The sequence below is a fragment of the Mangifera indica genome, chromosome 5 (assembly GCF_011075055.1).
Source record: "Mangifera indica cultivar Alphonso chromosome 5, CATAS_Mindica_2.1, whole genome shotgun sequence".
Lineage (NCBI taxonomy): Eukaryota > Viridiplantae > Streptophyta > Magnoliopsida > Sapindales > Anacardiaceae > Mangifera > Mangifera indica.
The window spans coordinates 6,739,039-6,751,114 of NC_058141.1; the positions used below are offsets into that span (position 1 = coordinate 6,739,039).

General features: G+C 33.9%; 1 protein-coding gene across 1 annotated transcript; it reads left to right on the top strand.

Annotated features, from left to right (window-relative positions):
- The first annotated feature begins 97 nt into the window (after window positions 1-97).
- On the top strand, window positions 98-4,001 carry LOC123217792 (putative Myb family transcription factor At1g14600). Its single transcript, XM_044638919.1, has 6 exons — window positions 98-490; window positions 562-638; window positions 731-767; window positions 1,305-1,461; window positions 1,637-1,841; window positions 3,790-4,001. Exons 1-6 carry the CDS (start codon window positions 364-366, stop codon window positions 3,988-3,990), a joined length of 804 nt encoding a protein of 267 aa, XP_044494854.1. The 5' UTR covers window positions 98-363; the 3' UTR covers window positions 3,991-4,001.
- Window positions 4,002-12,076: the final 8,075 nt, after the last annotated feature.

Consider the following 12,076-nt stretch of genomic DNA (forward strand, 5'->3'; position numbering starts at 1 on the left):
AAAGAGAGAGAGAGAGGGGGGGAGAAATTAAGAATAGAAAAGAAACAAAGGTCAAAGGAGGGCAGTTGAGATTTAATGGGGGTATCAGGGTAATAATTTATGCTGAAGGCAGATCAGAAACTCGCGATAAATAATTATGATCTTTTGATTCTCAATCTGTGTGTGCAGGGATGACCAGTTCTCCCTTCAGGAATTTACAGCTTCTTCTCGTAATCTTTTCTCTTTTTTTTCTTTCATTCTGTCTCTTCCTTATTTGCTCATTTCTTTTTTATACAGCACTTCTGCTTCCATTGTTTCTTTAAACCTCGACACTTCCAGCAAAATTGTTGTTATTTTTTTTAAGCTTTCTTTTGGATTCTGCTAATGGGAACTTGTGGGAGGAATGGGGCGGTGAGGCAATATATAAGATCAAAGGTGCCTCGTTTGAGATGGACGCCTGAGCTTCATCACTGTTTTGTTCACGCCATCGAGAGACTGGGTGGCCATGAAAGTCAGTTTTTAGTCTTTTGTTTGGTTCCTTGTATTTGTTTGTTCTTCTCATAAAGTGTGTTTCTTCTGTAGAAGCTACTCCTAAACTTGTTCTTCAGATGATGGATGTGAAAGGACTCACCATTTCACATGTCAAGAGCCATCTCCAGGTTGGTTTTAATTTCTTTTTATTTTATTATCATCTTTTTTCTTTCTTTAAATAGCTTCAAAGATTTATATGGATCCTTTTTGTTCCCACCAGATGTATAGAAGTATGAGGTGTGAGCTGGGAAGACAAGGTAAATTGTAATCTTTACGTTTAATTTCTTTCTTATTCTGAAGTTCTCAGTTTGGTTTCCACAAATTGGAAAATCAACCTCAAGACTTGTGTGTCACTTGATCCACTAAACATAATTTTGTCTAAGCATTTAAGGCAGGCGATTTTGCTAAATGAAGTTTCCTCTTATATCGAGTCCGAATAAAATTTTATGCACTGACGTTTTTTATCAAAATTTCCTTTAGAAATGGGCTGTAACGCTTCATTTATTATATTATTCTCTTTCTTTCTGCCTCAGTTGATACCAAAATAGATGACATCAAATGTTATCCTTTACCCTTCCAGATAATCTAATATTGGTATTTTTTTTTTCTTTTGATGAAAAAAAAAAAATCACCATTCATATAGCTACAATTTTTCTGAATGATACGCATGTTTTATGCCTGTAATTGTAACTTTCTGTTTTCTCAAAGACGTAGCACATTTATGCATTATCATCGTAAGAAAAGAAAAGCTTTACTCAGATCTTTTCTTTTTCTTTTTTGTGTGTGAATGACAGATAGAAGTTCCACTCAACAAACAAGACAATGTTGTGAGCAGCATGATGGATGCGTTGATGAAGAAAATGATATGGGTTATCAACACCCATCTTCACAACCAATAAAAGAATCAGATTCTTCTCAATGCATCTACTACACCACTCAACCTTCAAAGAGGTTCGCTTTTGTTTACCCTCTCAGCGTTTCACACACCAAAAATATCACTACAAGTTGGATATGCTAATGTGAAAAGCAAACTGAAAAAAATTATTTTTATGTTATCTGATCTTTGCTTTTCTTTAAAAGTCCTTGCCTTTTCTTTAAATCCCTTTTGTTTTGATTTTGTTATCAGAGCTAGAACCGAGACGAGGAGTTCAATCTCTGATGAAAACCTGCAATGCAGCCAAGGAAAATGTGAAACTGTCTCAATTCCGCACCCTTTTGATGATGATTTGCATAAGGGAATAATAAAGGAGGCTTATGGTGCTCCATCGCTACTTCATCTTCACACCCTAAGCTCTTTCAAATATGCTTTACCAGAATCTCATTTCCTGAAGGTACACTTTATTGCTGTAACTCTCTCTCTCTCTCTCTCTCTCTCCAACTTTTCTGGTGAGGTTGAGTGTAATGTTGGTTTTTTGGTATTAAGTATTCATTTTTACACCCTGCTAATCTACCCATTTGAGAGGTGTTCTTTCTTTGTAGCTTCCTGATGATTCTATTTTTTTAAACACTCCAGAACTATTGAAATCCCCTCTTGCGATAGGGTGACTTATAATGATTTCACGGGGTATTTAATAGTCATATGTAAGTTTTAATAGGTTTATGAAAAGTTTGGGTATGTTCATATTAAATCATCCCACAGGGGTATAAGAAATTCAATAAGGCCAATGGACTATTTCCCATCCAAATTTTAACATAAAGACAATTACATACTCATGAAATTTCAACAACTTAAATTCCTATTTATGGATAAACTATTATTAAAATTTTTTGTTAAGGTTAAAGTGAAAATCATCATTTTACTATTAAAAAATATATATATATATTTTTTTCTCTAGGTTTTGAAAACTCGTATTTTATCTTTTATTCTCAACTTTAAAAAGTTATTTTTTCTCTCCCAAATACTTAGAATTATCTTCCCTCTCCAGCGATGGTAATAGTGATCACCATAACTCTCTCTTTGACATACAACGTTAATGGAGATGAAGAACTTCATCTCCTTCAACAAAGATAAGAGACGAGAAGTCCATTGAAAAAAAAGATGAAGATAGAAGACACAAATTCTGTTCTTTTATAATAAATAATACCAATTTAAATTCTAATGATTATATATTATTACATAATTAAATTATTTCAATTAATAATAAAATAATATTTCTCCGATATGGAATTTACATATAACAATGGTTGCTTTTATAACCATTGGATGTATGGAATATCCAAACTTTTTAGGGTAACTTTGTGTCCTGCGCACTGAGTTTTCACTTCACAGCCCGAAACCATTTGGGGAAAAACACTTCCACCTAGGGTTCAAAATTTTTTAAAAATCTTTCTTTCTTTACCCTTTGGGAGTGTTTGGTTTGGATAATATTTTATTACCAAAATAAAAAAATTACCTTGAAGATAAATTACTTAGAAGATTACTGAGTATAAATGATTACTATGTTTGATAAAATTTGGTAGGTATAAATAATTATTGTGTTTGGTTAAAGATAATAAAAGATTACTAGTAAATTATTTTACTTAAATACCCTTGAATATAATTATTTTTAAATATTTTTCATATTATTTTCATATTAATTAAAAATAAATTTATTTTTATCTCAAAAAATTAATAAATAATAATATAATTATAATAAACTCAAGATTATCTCAGTAATCTTTAAATACCTAAGGTGAAAATAGTAATTAGATTATTATCTATATTATCTGCTACGTCAGCATTAGTAATAGAAGATTACTGTAATATTTTATTATTGATAAATCAAATAAGAGAATAAAAGATAAATTATCAAGATAATCTTATAAAACTACAATCAAACGCACCCTTCAAGGCACTTTAGTTGGCAAGGAAGCCAGTGTTATACATATCCTGAATATGTAAAATTTAGTTATTTCCTTAGTGGCTTCATTCAAAATGAGAAAATCCTAAGTCAAGTATTCTCCAATTGGGTGGTCCAGTAGAGTACTAAGTACTTGGTAATGATGATTTTTTTTTTTTATTATTTATGGTGGACCTCTTGGAAATTCAAAATGAGCTTTTATTGCGTTGAAACAGAGTCCTTATTAAAACCAGCAGTTTGTTTTTAGGTTTCAGTAGTAGCTAGGACTGCTTCTTTATTGAATAAAAGGCTGGCCTTTCTGATTATGGCAGTTCATTTCTTGCAAAAATCAACTTTGAATTTCATTTACAAAGACAAAATAATAATAAAAAAATTCTCTCATGATTTTTGAAAAGCTTGACTACTTAAAATTTACTTATCTGAATATGTTGTTTCTCAGGTGGGGTTAAATTCCTGGGATAGAGCAGAGGACAAAGAGGTTGGTGATTACGAGTTATCGTTGTCACTCTCATTGCCGTCACAGACAAGTAATGCTTATTCTTCAACAAGCGAGGCAATTTCATACCCTAGGTCTAGCTCTAATTTTGCATCCCCCAATAATATTAATCTAGATCTATCAATTGCCCTCTGTGGCACCTAGTCCATATCACTGTAAAAATATTATTTTCTTATCAACTTTATCTTCTTTTATTTCATTATGTTTCTTGGTTTTTCGGTCTTCTTTCTTGAGCTCCAGATTTGAATTCCAAGTTGTTATTAGATATTTACATATGGTTGTTATTTTAGTTTTAAATATGGGATTTTGGTCCAGTAGTTTTGTCATTTCAGATAGGAGAGGTATATATCCTAACCATTATCTTCGAATTTTAATATTCTATTATGATGTTTGTCCTAGGTATGAAAATAAGTCAAACTAGAAGGACACGATCTAATATGATGTTTGTCCTAGGTTTGGAACATTTGTGAAAAAGTCATTGTCGAATTTCCTTTGAGATTTAAAACCAGTTATCAAGAGTCAATTATCTATTCTTAAGTTGAATAGTTATGTTGATATGGTTGATTCAACAATGATAACAGATAGATATTTAGCTGAGTCTCAAAATGCTCAGGACAAGTTAAGTAAGCAATTTAAGCATGGTGGTAGTCACAAACAAGGTGGTTTTAATGGTTCAAGCAGACGAGTTGGTTCTTTTCAACCTTAAAATACTCATGGTTTATCTAAAAACCTGTTAGAGAGGCATCTTTTTAGAATAATGCAACATCACTTTGTAGCTTTTATGGTGGAGCATATTCTGGAGAATGCCACAAAAAAACTGGAGCTTGTTTTAACTGTGGTCAAATGGGGCATTTGGTTAGAGACTGTCCAAAGAGACGTGGTACTTTTAACACTCAAAATGTTAAGGTCAAAACAAAAAGCCAAAGACTTAGGGATAGGTATTCACCATGACTAAGCAAGATGTTGAGGCTTCCAACAATGTGATGGCAAGTACACTATCTCTATTTTATAAGGAAGCTAAAGCTTTATTTAACTTTGGTGCAACTCGTTTTTTTATATCATGTGTTTTTACTTGTCATTTTGAGAAATCCCTTAAGCCACTAAAATATGCTTTGTTAATTGCTACTCCTTTAAGTGATTGTGTTTGGGGTATAAAATTTCTTGTAGATCTTTTAACCTTAGAGATGTATCACTTTGATTTCATTCTAGGGATGAATTAGTTTATGAAGTATCATGCTAGTATTAATTGGTTTACCAAGGAGGTTATTTTTCATATATCGGAAGAGGAAGAATTCTAGTTTCAAATGGCACAAAGTTCTTATAACAGGCTGATTTCTATAGTTAGAGCTAGAAAGATGGTAAATAAATGATGTGGAGGATTTATGGCTTGTGTGATGGCTAATAAGAATAAAGAGGTGAGACTTAAGGATATTTCGATACTTAAAAATTTTCTATATTTATTTTTGAAAGATTTACCTAGTTTACCCTTTAATCGAGAGATTGAATTTGCAATTGACTTGTTACCTAGGACTACTCTAATTTCTAAAGCTCTGTATAGGATAGCTTCCTTAGAGTTAAAAGAATTAAAGGTTCAATTGTAAGAGTTATTGGATAAAGGATTCATCCGCCTTAGTGTTTATCCGGTATTGTTTATGAAGAAAAAAGATAAGTCTATGAGATTATGTATTGTTTATTGTCAACTAAACTCGATCACCATTAAAAATAAGTATTTTCTTCCTTGGATTGATGATTTATTTGATCAGTTATAAGGTGCAATAGTGTTTTCAAATATTGACCTATGAGGGTACCATCAATTAAAGATTAAGCCTAATGACATGTCAAAGACAACTTTTCGTACTTGTTATAAGCATTATGAATTTTTAGTTATATCTTTAGAGTTAACCAATGCTCTGGTAGCTTTTATGGACTTGATATGTTAGTTTTCTCTAAGAGTGAGGAAGAACATGAAGAATATTTAAAGATCGTTTTGTAGATCTTTTAAGAGAAGAAGTTTTATGTAAAACTTAAGAAGTATGAGTTATGGATAGACAAGGTGGCGTTTTTGGGTCATATGGTAACTAAAGACAAAATTAGTGTTGACCCTTCTAAGAATGAAGTTGTGGTAAATTTGCAACGACCTACTAATGTTATAGAAGTTAGGAGTTTTATGGGATTAACTTGTTATTATAGGTGATTTGTGGAAGGATTTTTCAATCTTGCATCAACTGACAAGAAAGATGTCAAATTTCAATTGGATGAGGAGTGTGAGAAGGGTTTTTAAGAACTAAAAAGGAGATTGGTTTTTACACTAGTGCTAACTATCCCTACAAGCAGTAGTGGTTTCGTTATTTATAGTAATGCATCTAGGAAAGGTTTGGGATGTATCTTAATGCAACATGGTAAGGTGGTGGCATATGCTTTTAAGCAATTGAAGAACTATGAATGAAATTATCCTACTTATGATTTGACATTGACAACTAAGATTTTTGCCTTAAAAATCTGGAGGCATTAGCTCTATAGGGAGATTTGTGAGATTTTCATTGATCATAAAAGCTTGAAGTATTTGTTTACCTAAAAAGAGTTGAATTTCAGAAAAAAAGGATAGTTGAAACTTGTGAAAGATTATGATTGTCATATTCATTATCATCTAGGGAAGGAAAATATAGCAGCTGATGCTCTTAACAGAAAATCATTTGAAGGTATAACACATTTGATTTCTACTTAGAAGCATATTTTGGAAGATTTGAGGAAGTATGAAGTTATTGTAGTATTACTTGGTTATAATGGTTTACTAGCAAACATAAAGGTTTAACTAGCATTAATTGAAAGGATTAAAATGGCTCAAAAGGAGGATCCATTATTATTAGAGATTGTTGAGGAAGTAAAACTAAGTTGGAATTCAGATTGTCTAATGATGGTATTTTAAGGTTTGGAAAACTAATATATGTGCCTAATGATAATAATATGAAAAAAGAAATTTTTAATGAAGCTCATAAGTTTAATTGTAACGTTCATCCAAGAAGTACTAAAATGCATTGTGATTTGAGGAATAACTTTTGGTGGAGAAACATGAAGAATGATGTTGTTGATTATGTCTCTAAATGTTTAGTGTGTTAACAAGTAAAAATTGAATATCAAAGGCCTGGAAGACTTTTACAACCCTTGCCTATTCTTGAATGGATATGGGATCATATTACCATGAATTTTGTGAGTGGCTTACCTCGTGCAAAAAGAAGATATGATTTTGTATGGGTGGTGGATAATCATTTAACCAAATCAATATATATCTTAGGAGTGAAAACCACTCATAATATGTTCCTATTGGCTAACTTGTTTATTCGAGAGATTGTGAGATTGCATGGAGTTCCTCAATTTAGTGTGCCAGATAGAGATGCATATTTCACCTCTAAATTTTGGGTACGTTTACATCAAAAGCTTGTAACGAAGCTTAGTTTTAGTATTGCCTTTCATCCTCAAACTGATGGTCAATCTAAAAGGGTTATCCAAAGCCTTCAAGATATGTTGAGAGCATGTATTTACTTAAAGGACCATTTACCCCTAATTTAGTTTACTTACAATAACATTTTCCTCTCTAGTATTGGGATGGCTCCTTATGAAGCTTTGTATGATCATAAGTGGTGCATTTCCATCAAGACAATGCAACTACACACACTAAATTCTAGAAATTACTATTTATTTGACACAACAACAACTTTCTTTCAATTTTTAACCAGTCAAATGACCTCCAAATCATACAAATTATATATCAATAGAAAAGACATTCAAAGAGCTTTCTAATGGTATATAATAGTAATCATAACTCAGTCAACAAGGCATTCGAAACTTGTCTCAAAGTTTGTTGGCAAAAACTAGAAATTGCAAAATTATACACTGTGAAAAGTATCCGAGGCATACAACACATATTCACACCTTTACACTTTAGATTTCAAGGGTAACAAAAAAATTAATCAAGGTATAAAGGAAAGTTCCACCAACCTTGGGATCTTCCACCATTAATTCTTCCTCCAAGATGAATTGGATAAAGGAACAAATAAAGAAAGAAAAGCTACAAAGCTTTGCTTGAAAACTTCACTATCAAAGGAGTCTAAAATTTACAAGTGAAAAAACCACTTTTACATACAAGAAGAAGTGGCGGCAAAATGAGCATTAATTAAACAAGTAAGCTATGTCCTTTATTTAAGCTTAGCCAATCAAATAAACTAAGGTCATACCATATTAATGAAGAAAATAACAAAAGGGAACAACTTTTCCCTAAAAGTGGAACTATGTCCACAAACTAAAGTTATTTGCTTCATTTTTAGTTACAATTTAACTAAATGGGCTTTATAGCATCTTGGGCTCCAATTTAAGTGATGAATGGTTGCCTTATCTACTTGGGCTTTAAAGTGGGCTTGTAGTTGGCTTCTTGGACTCATTTAAGCTTCCATTTCATTAAGGTCTTGGATGTAAGTAATGAGAGTGCACCCAAAAGTAACGTTGGGCCAAATTGGAGATGGCAAAGGTTCTTTAGACTTGCATAGAGCTTTTCTCTTATTCCCTTCATTAGCTTGGGCTAAGTGGTGCATGGTTAAGAACTTGGGAGCTAAAAATGTTGAAGTGTCTGGAGATACATCATCCCCTCCAGATTGGGAAGGACTTGCCTTTAAGTCCTTAAGGTGACCATCCCCTATGTGTGATGAAAGATCTCTAACATTGAAGGTGGCCGAGACTCCTTCTATTTCATCCAGAAGATTCACCTTGTATGCATTGTCATTCACCCTCTCAAGTACTTTAAATGGTCCATCAGCCTTTAGAGCTAACTTACTCCTTATTTTGCTTGGAAATCTCTCTTTTCTCAAATGAACCCAAACTAAGTCACCAGGTTTGAAAATGGATGGCTTCCTATGCTTGTTGACCTTCTTCTTGTGAGCTTCATTGGTCTTCATGATCTGAAATTTGATGGATTTATGACAGTAGCTTTCTCCTTAGCTTCCTTATGAATTTGTACATCAAGAGGCAAATAAGTTCGATCTAAAAGAGTTAAAGGATTGAGACCATACACTACCTCAAATCGAGAGTGTTCGGTTGTAATGCTTGGACTCCTATTGTATGCAAATTCAGCTTAGGCAAGTTTTAAATCCTAACTCTCAAGTGTTTGCTGACCATGGTTCTCAAAATGGCTCTCAAGGTTCTATTGGTTGCTTTAGTTTGTCCATCCGTTTGCAGGTGATGGGAGGTGTAAAACATGAGTTTAGTACTCAATTTACTTCACAAAGTTCTCCAAAAATAGCTTAAGAATTTGGTATCCCTATCCGAAACTATGGTTTTAGGGATTTCATGAAGTCTCACCACTTTTTTGAAGAATAAGTTAGCCACTTTGTTTGCATCTTCAGTCTTGGTGCATGGTAAAAAGTAAGCCATTTTGGAAAACCTATCAACCACCACCATTATTGCATCCTTCCCTCTTTGAGTTCTAGGAAGAGCTACCACAAAATCCATGCTTAGATCTTCCCAAGGCTGCTCCGGAACCAGCAAAGGCATGTAAAGACCAACTTTGAAATGAGATTTGGACCTTTGACAAGTGTCACACCTTGCTATAATGGCTTGGACGTCACTAACCATCTTAGGCCAATAGAAATGTTTCTTAAGCATCTCTAAGGTTTTATTTATGCCAAAATGACCTGTCAACCTACCACTATATGTCTCCTTAATGAGAAACTTTCTAAAAGAACCCTTAGGTATGCATAATTTGGTTCCTTTGAAGAGGAAACCATCTTGGACAGTGTAGTCTTTATAAACACCCATTGAACACTTCTTCAAGATCTCTCCAAACTCTTCATCTTCATGATAATAATCTTTCATGAGCTGAAACCCAAGGATCTATGCATCAAGTAGGGATAATAGATAATGTCTCCTTGAGAGTGCATCAACAACTAGATTAGAAGCTCCTTGCTTATAGGAAGAAACAAAAGAAAAAGGTTAAAGGAATTCTACCCATTTATCATGCCTTGCACTTATCTTTTGTTGGCTACTAAGAAACTTCAAAGCTTGATGATCTGAATGAAGAACAAATTGCTTAGGCCTTAAGTAATGACTCAAATGATCTAAGACCCTAACAATAGCATAAAATTCTTTATCATAGGTAGAATATCTCCTCTTTGTATCATTAAGCTTCTCACTAAAATAAGCTATAAGTCTTTTAGCTTGAGTGAGGATTGCCCCAATGCCAACTCCACTAGTATCACACTCTACTTCAAATACTTTATCAAAGTCAGGTAAGGCTAAGATAAGGGTTTCACATAACCTCTTTTTAATCTCCTCAAATGCTTTGGAGGCTACTGTGGACCATTCAAACCTATTCTTCTTTCATGCATTCAGTGATGAGAGCCATGAGAGTGCTAAAATTAGGCACAAAACGCCTATAGAAAGAATTAAGGTGGAAGCTCCTTACTTCAGTAAGAGTCTTCGATTGGGGCCAAGTTTTAATGGCTTCCACCTTGGATTGATCTACTTGGATGCCATATTTGGAAACTACATATCCAAGGAACACAACTTGGTCTATAAAGAATTCATACTTCTCTTCCTTTGCATACAACTTATTCTTTCTCAATACATCAAAGACACTCCTCAAGTGCAAGACATGATCATCACAAGTTTTGCTATACACTAATATGTCATCAAAATACACAACAATAAAAGAGCCAATGAAAGGTTTGAGTACTTTATTCATAAGTCTCATAAAGGTGCTTAGAGCATTTGAAAGGCCAAAGGGCATAACCAACCACTCATATAAGCCTCTCTTAGTCTTGAACGTTATCTTCCATTCATCTCTTTCTTTCATCCTTATTTGATGGTAGCCATTCCTTTGATCAATTTTGGAGAAAACGCAAGCACTATAAAACTCATCAAGCATGTCATCAAGTCTAGGGATGGGATACCTATACTTGATGATTATATTGTTAATGGCTCTACTATCTACACACATCCTATATGAGCTATCTTTCTTGGGAATAAGTAGGGCTGGAACGGAACATGGACTTATGCTAGGCCTTACAAAACCTTTTTCAATCAATTCTTCCATTTGCCTTTGCAACTCTTTAGTCTCTATGGGATTGCATCTATAGGCTAGCTTATTAGGCAATGGTGCACCTAGAACCAAGTCAATTTGATGTTCAATGCCTTTTATAGGAGGGAGGTCAGATGGAAGCTCTAGTGGGAACACATCTTCAAATTCGGCCAAGAGAGGTTGAACTAAGGGATGGGCTTCTTTCTTCTTGTGTTTGATCTCCCCTTCAAGTATAAGTAAGGCAAAGACAGGTTGCAAACTCAAAAGAGCCTTTTCTACTTGCTGCCCATTCATATACATACTCTCCCTTCTAGCTTCTTTCCCTTTGATAGCCTTATTAGCTTCTTGGGGACTAAAAGGTAGCAAAGTAATGGTCTTCCCCTTGAATTTAAAGGAATAAGTGTTCTTTCTACCATTATGAGTTACTTCTTTATCAAATTGCCAAGGTCTCCTTAGCAACAAATGGCATGCATCCATGGGAACTACATCACACACAATCTCATCTTAGTAATGTTTGCCAATGGAGAAGGAAACAAGTACTTGTTTGGCTACTTGAAGGCTGGTCCCATTGCTCAACCATTAGAGTTTATATGGTTAAAGATGAGGTATGGTAGACAATCCAAGTTTCTCTATTAATGTAGATGAAGCCACATTTGTATAACTTCTACTATCTATAATTAAAGAACACACCTTGCCTCCAATGGTGCATCTTGATTAGAAAATTTAGAGCTTTTGTTCCTCATAAGGAAAGGACTTGGAATGCAATGCTCTTCTAATCACTAACATCTTTCTTTCATCAGCCCTTTGTATGACCTCCTCCTCTTCTTCTTCGGTAGCTCTATCTTCATGGCTATAATCTACATTTTCTTCATCTTCTTGAAGAGATTCTTCAATAGCTTAAATCTTCATCAATGACAAAGCTCTTCTATTAGGCATTCGGCTTGGAAGTGTCCATAGCCTTAGTATTTGAAGCACTTTTTATTAGAGAGATCAAGTTTTCCCATCTTTGGTTTGTTCTTGCTAGGTTTTACCACTTTCTCTTTCCCTTTCTCCTTGGAAATGGTTTCGACAGTCTTATAGTTGGATGAGGAACCCTTTTGAAATGTGGTTCCCTTGTTGAAAGCAGGACTTTTGGAGAATGAAGTCCCCTTGGTAAATGGCTTA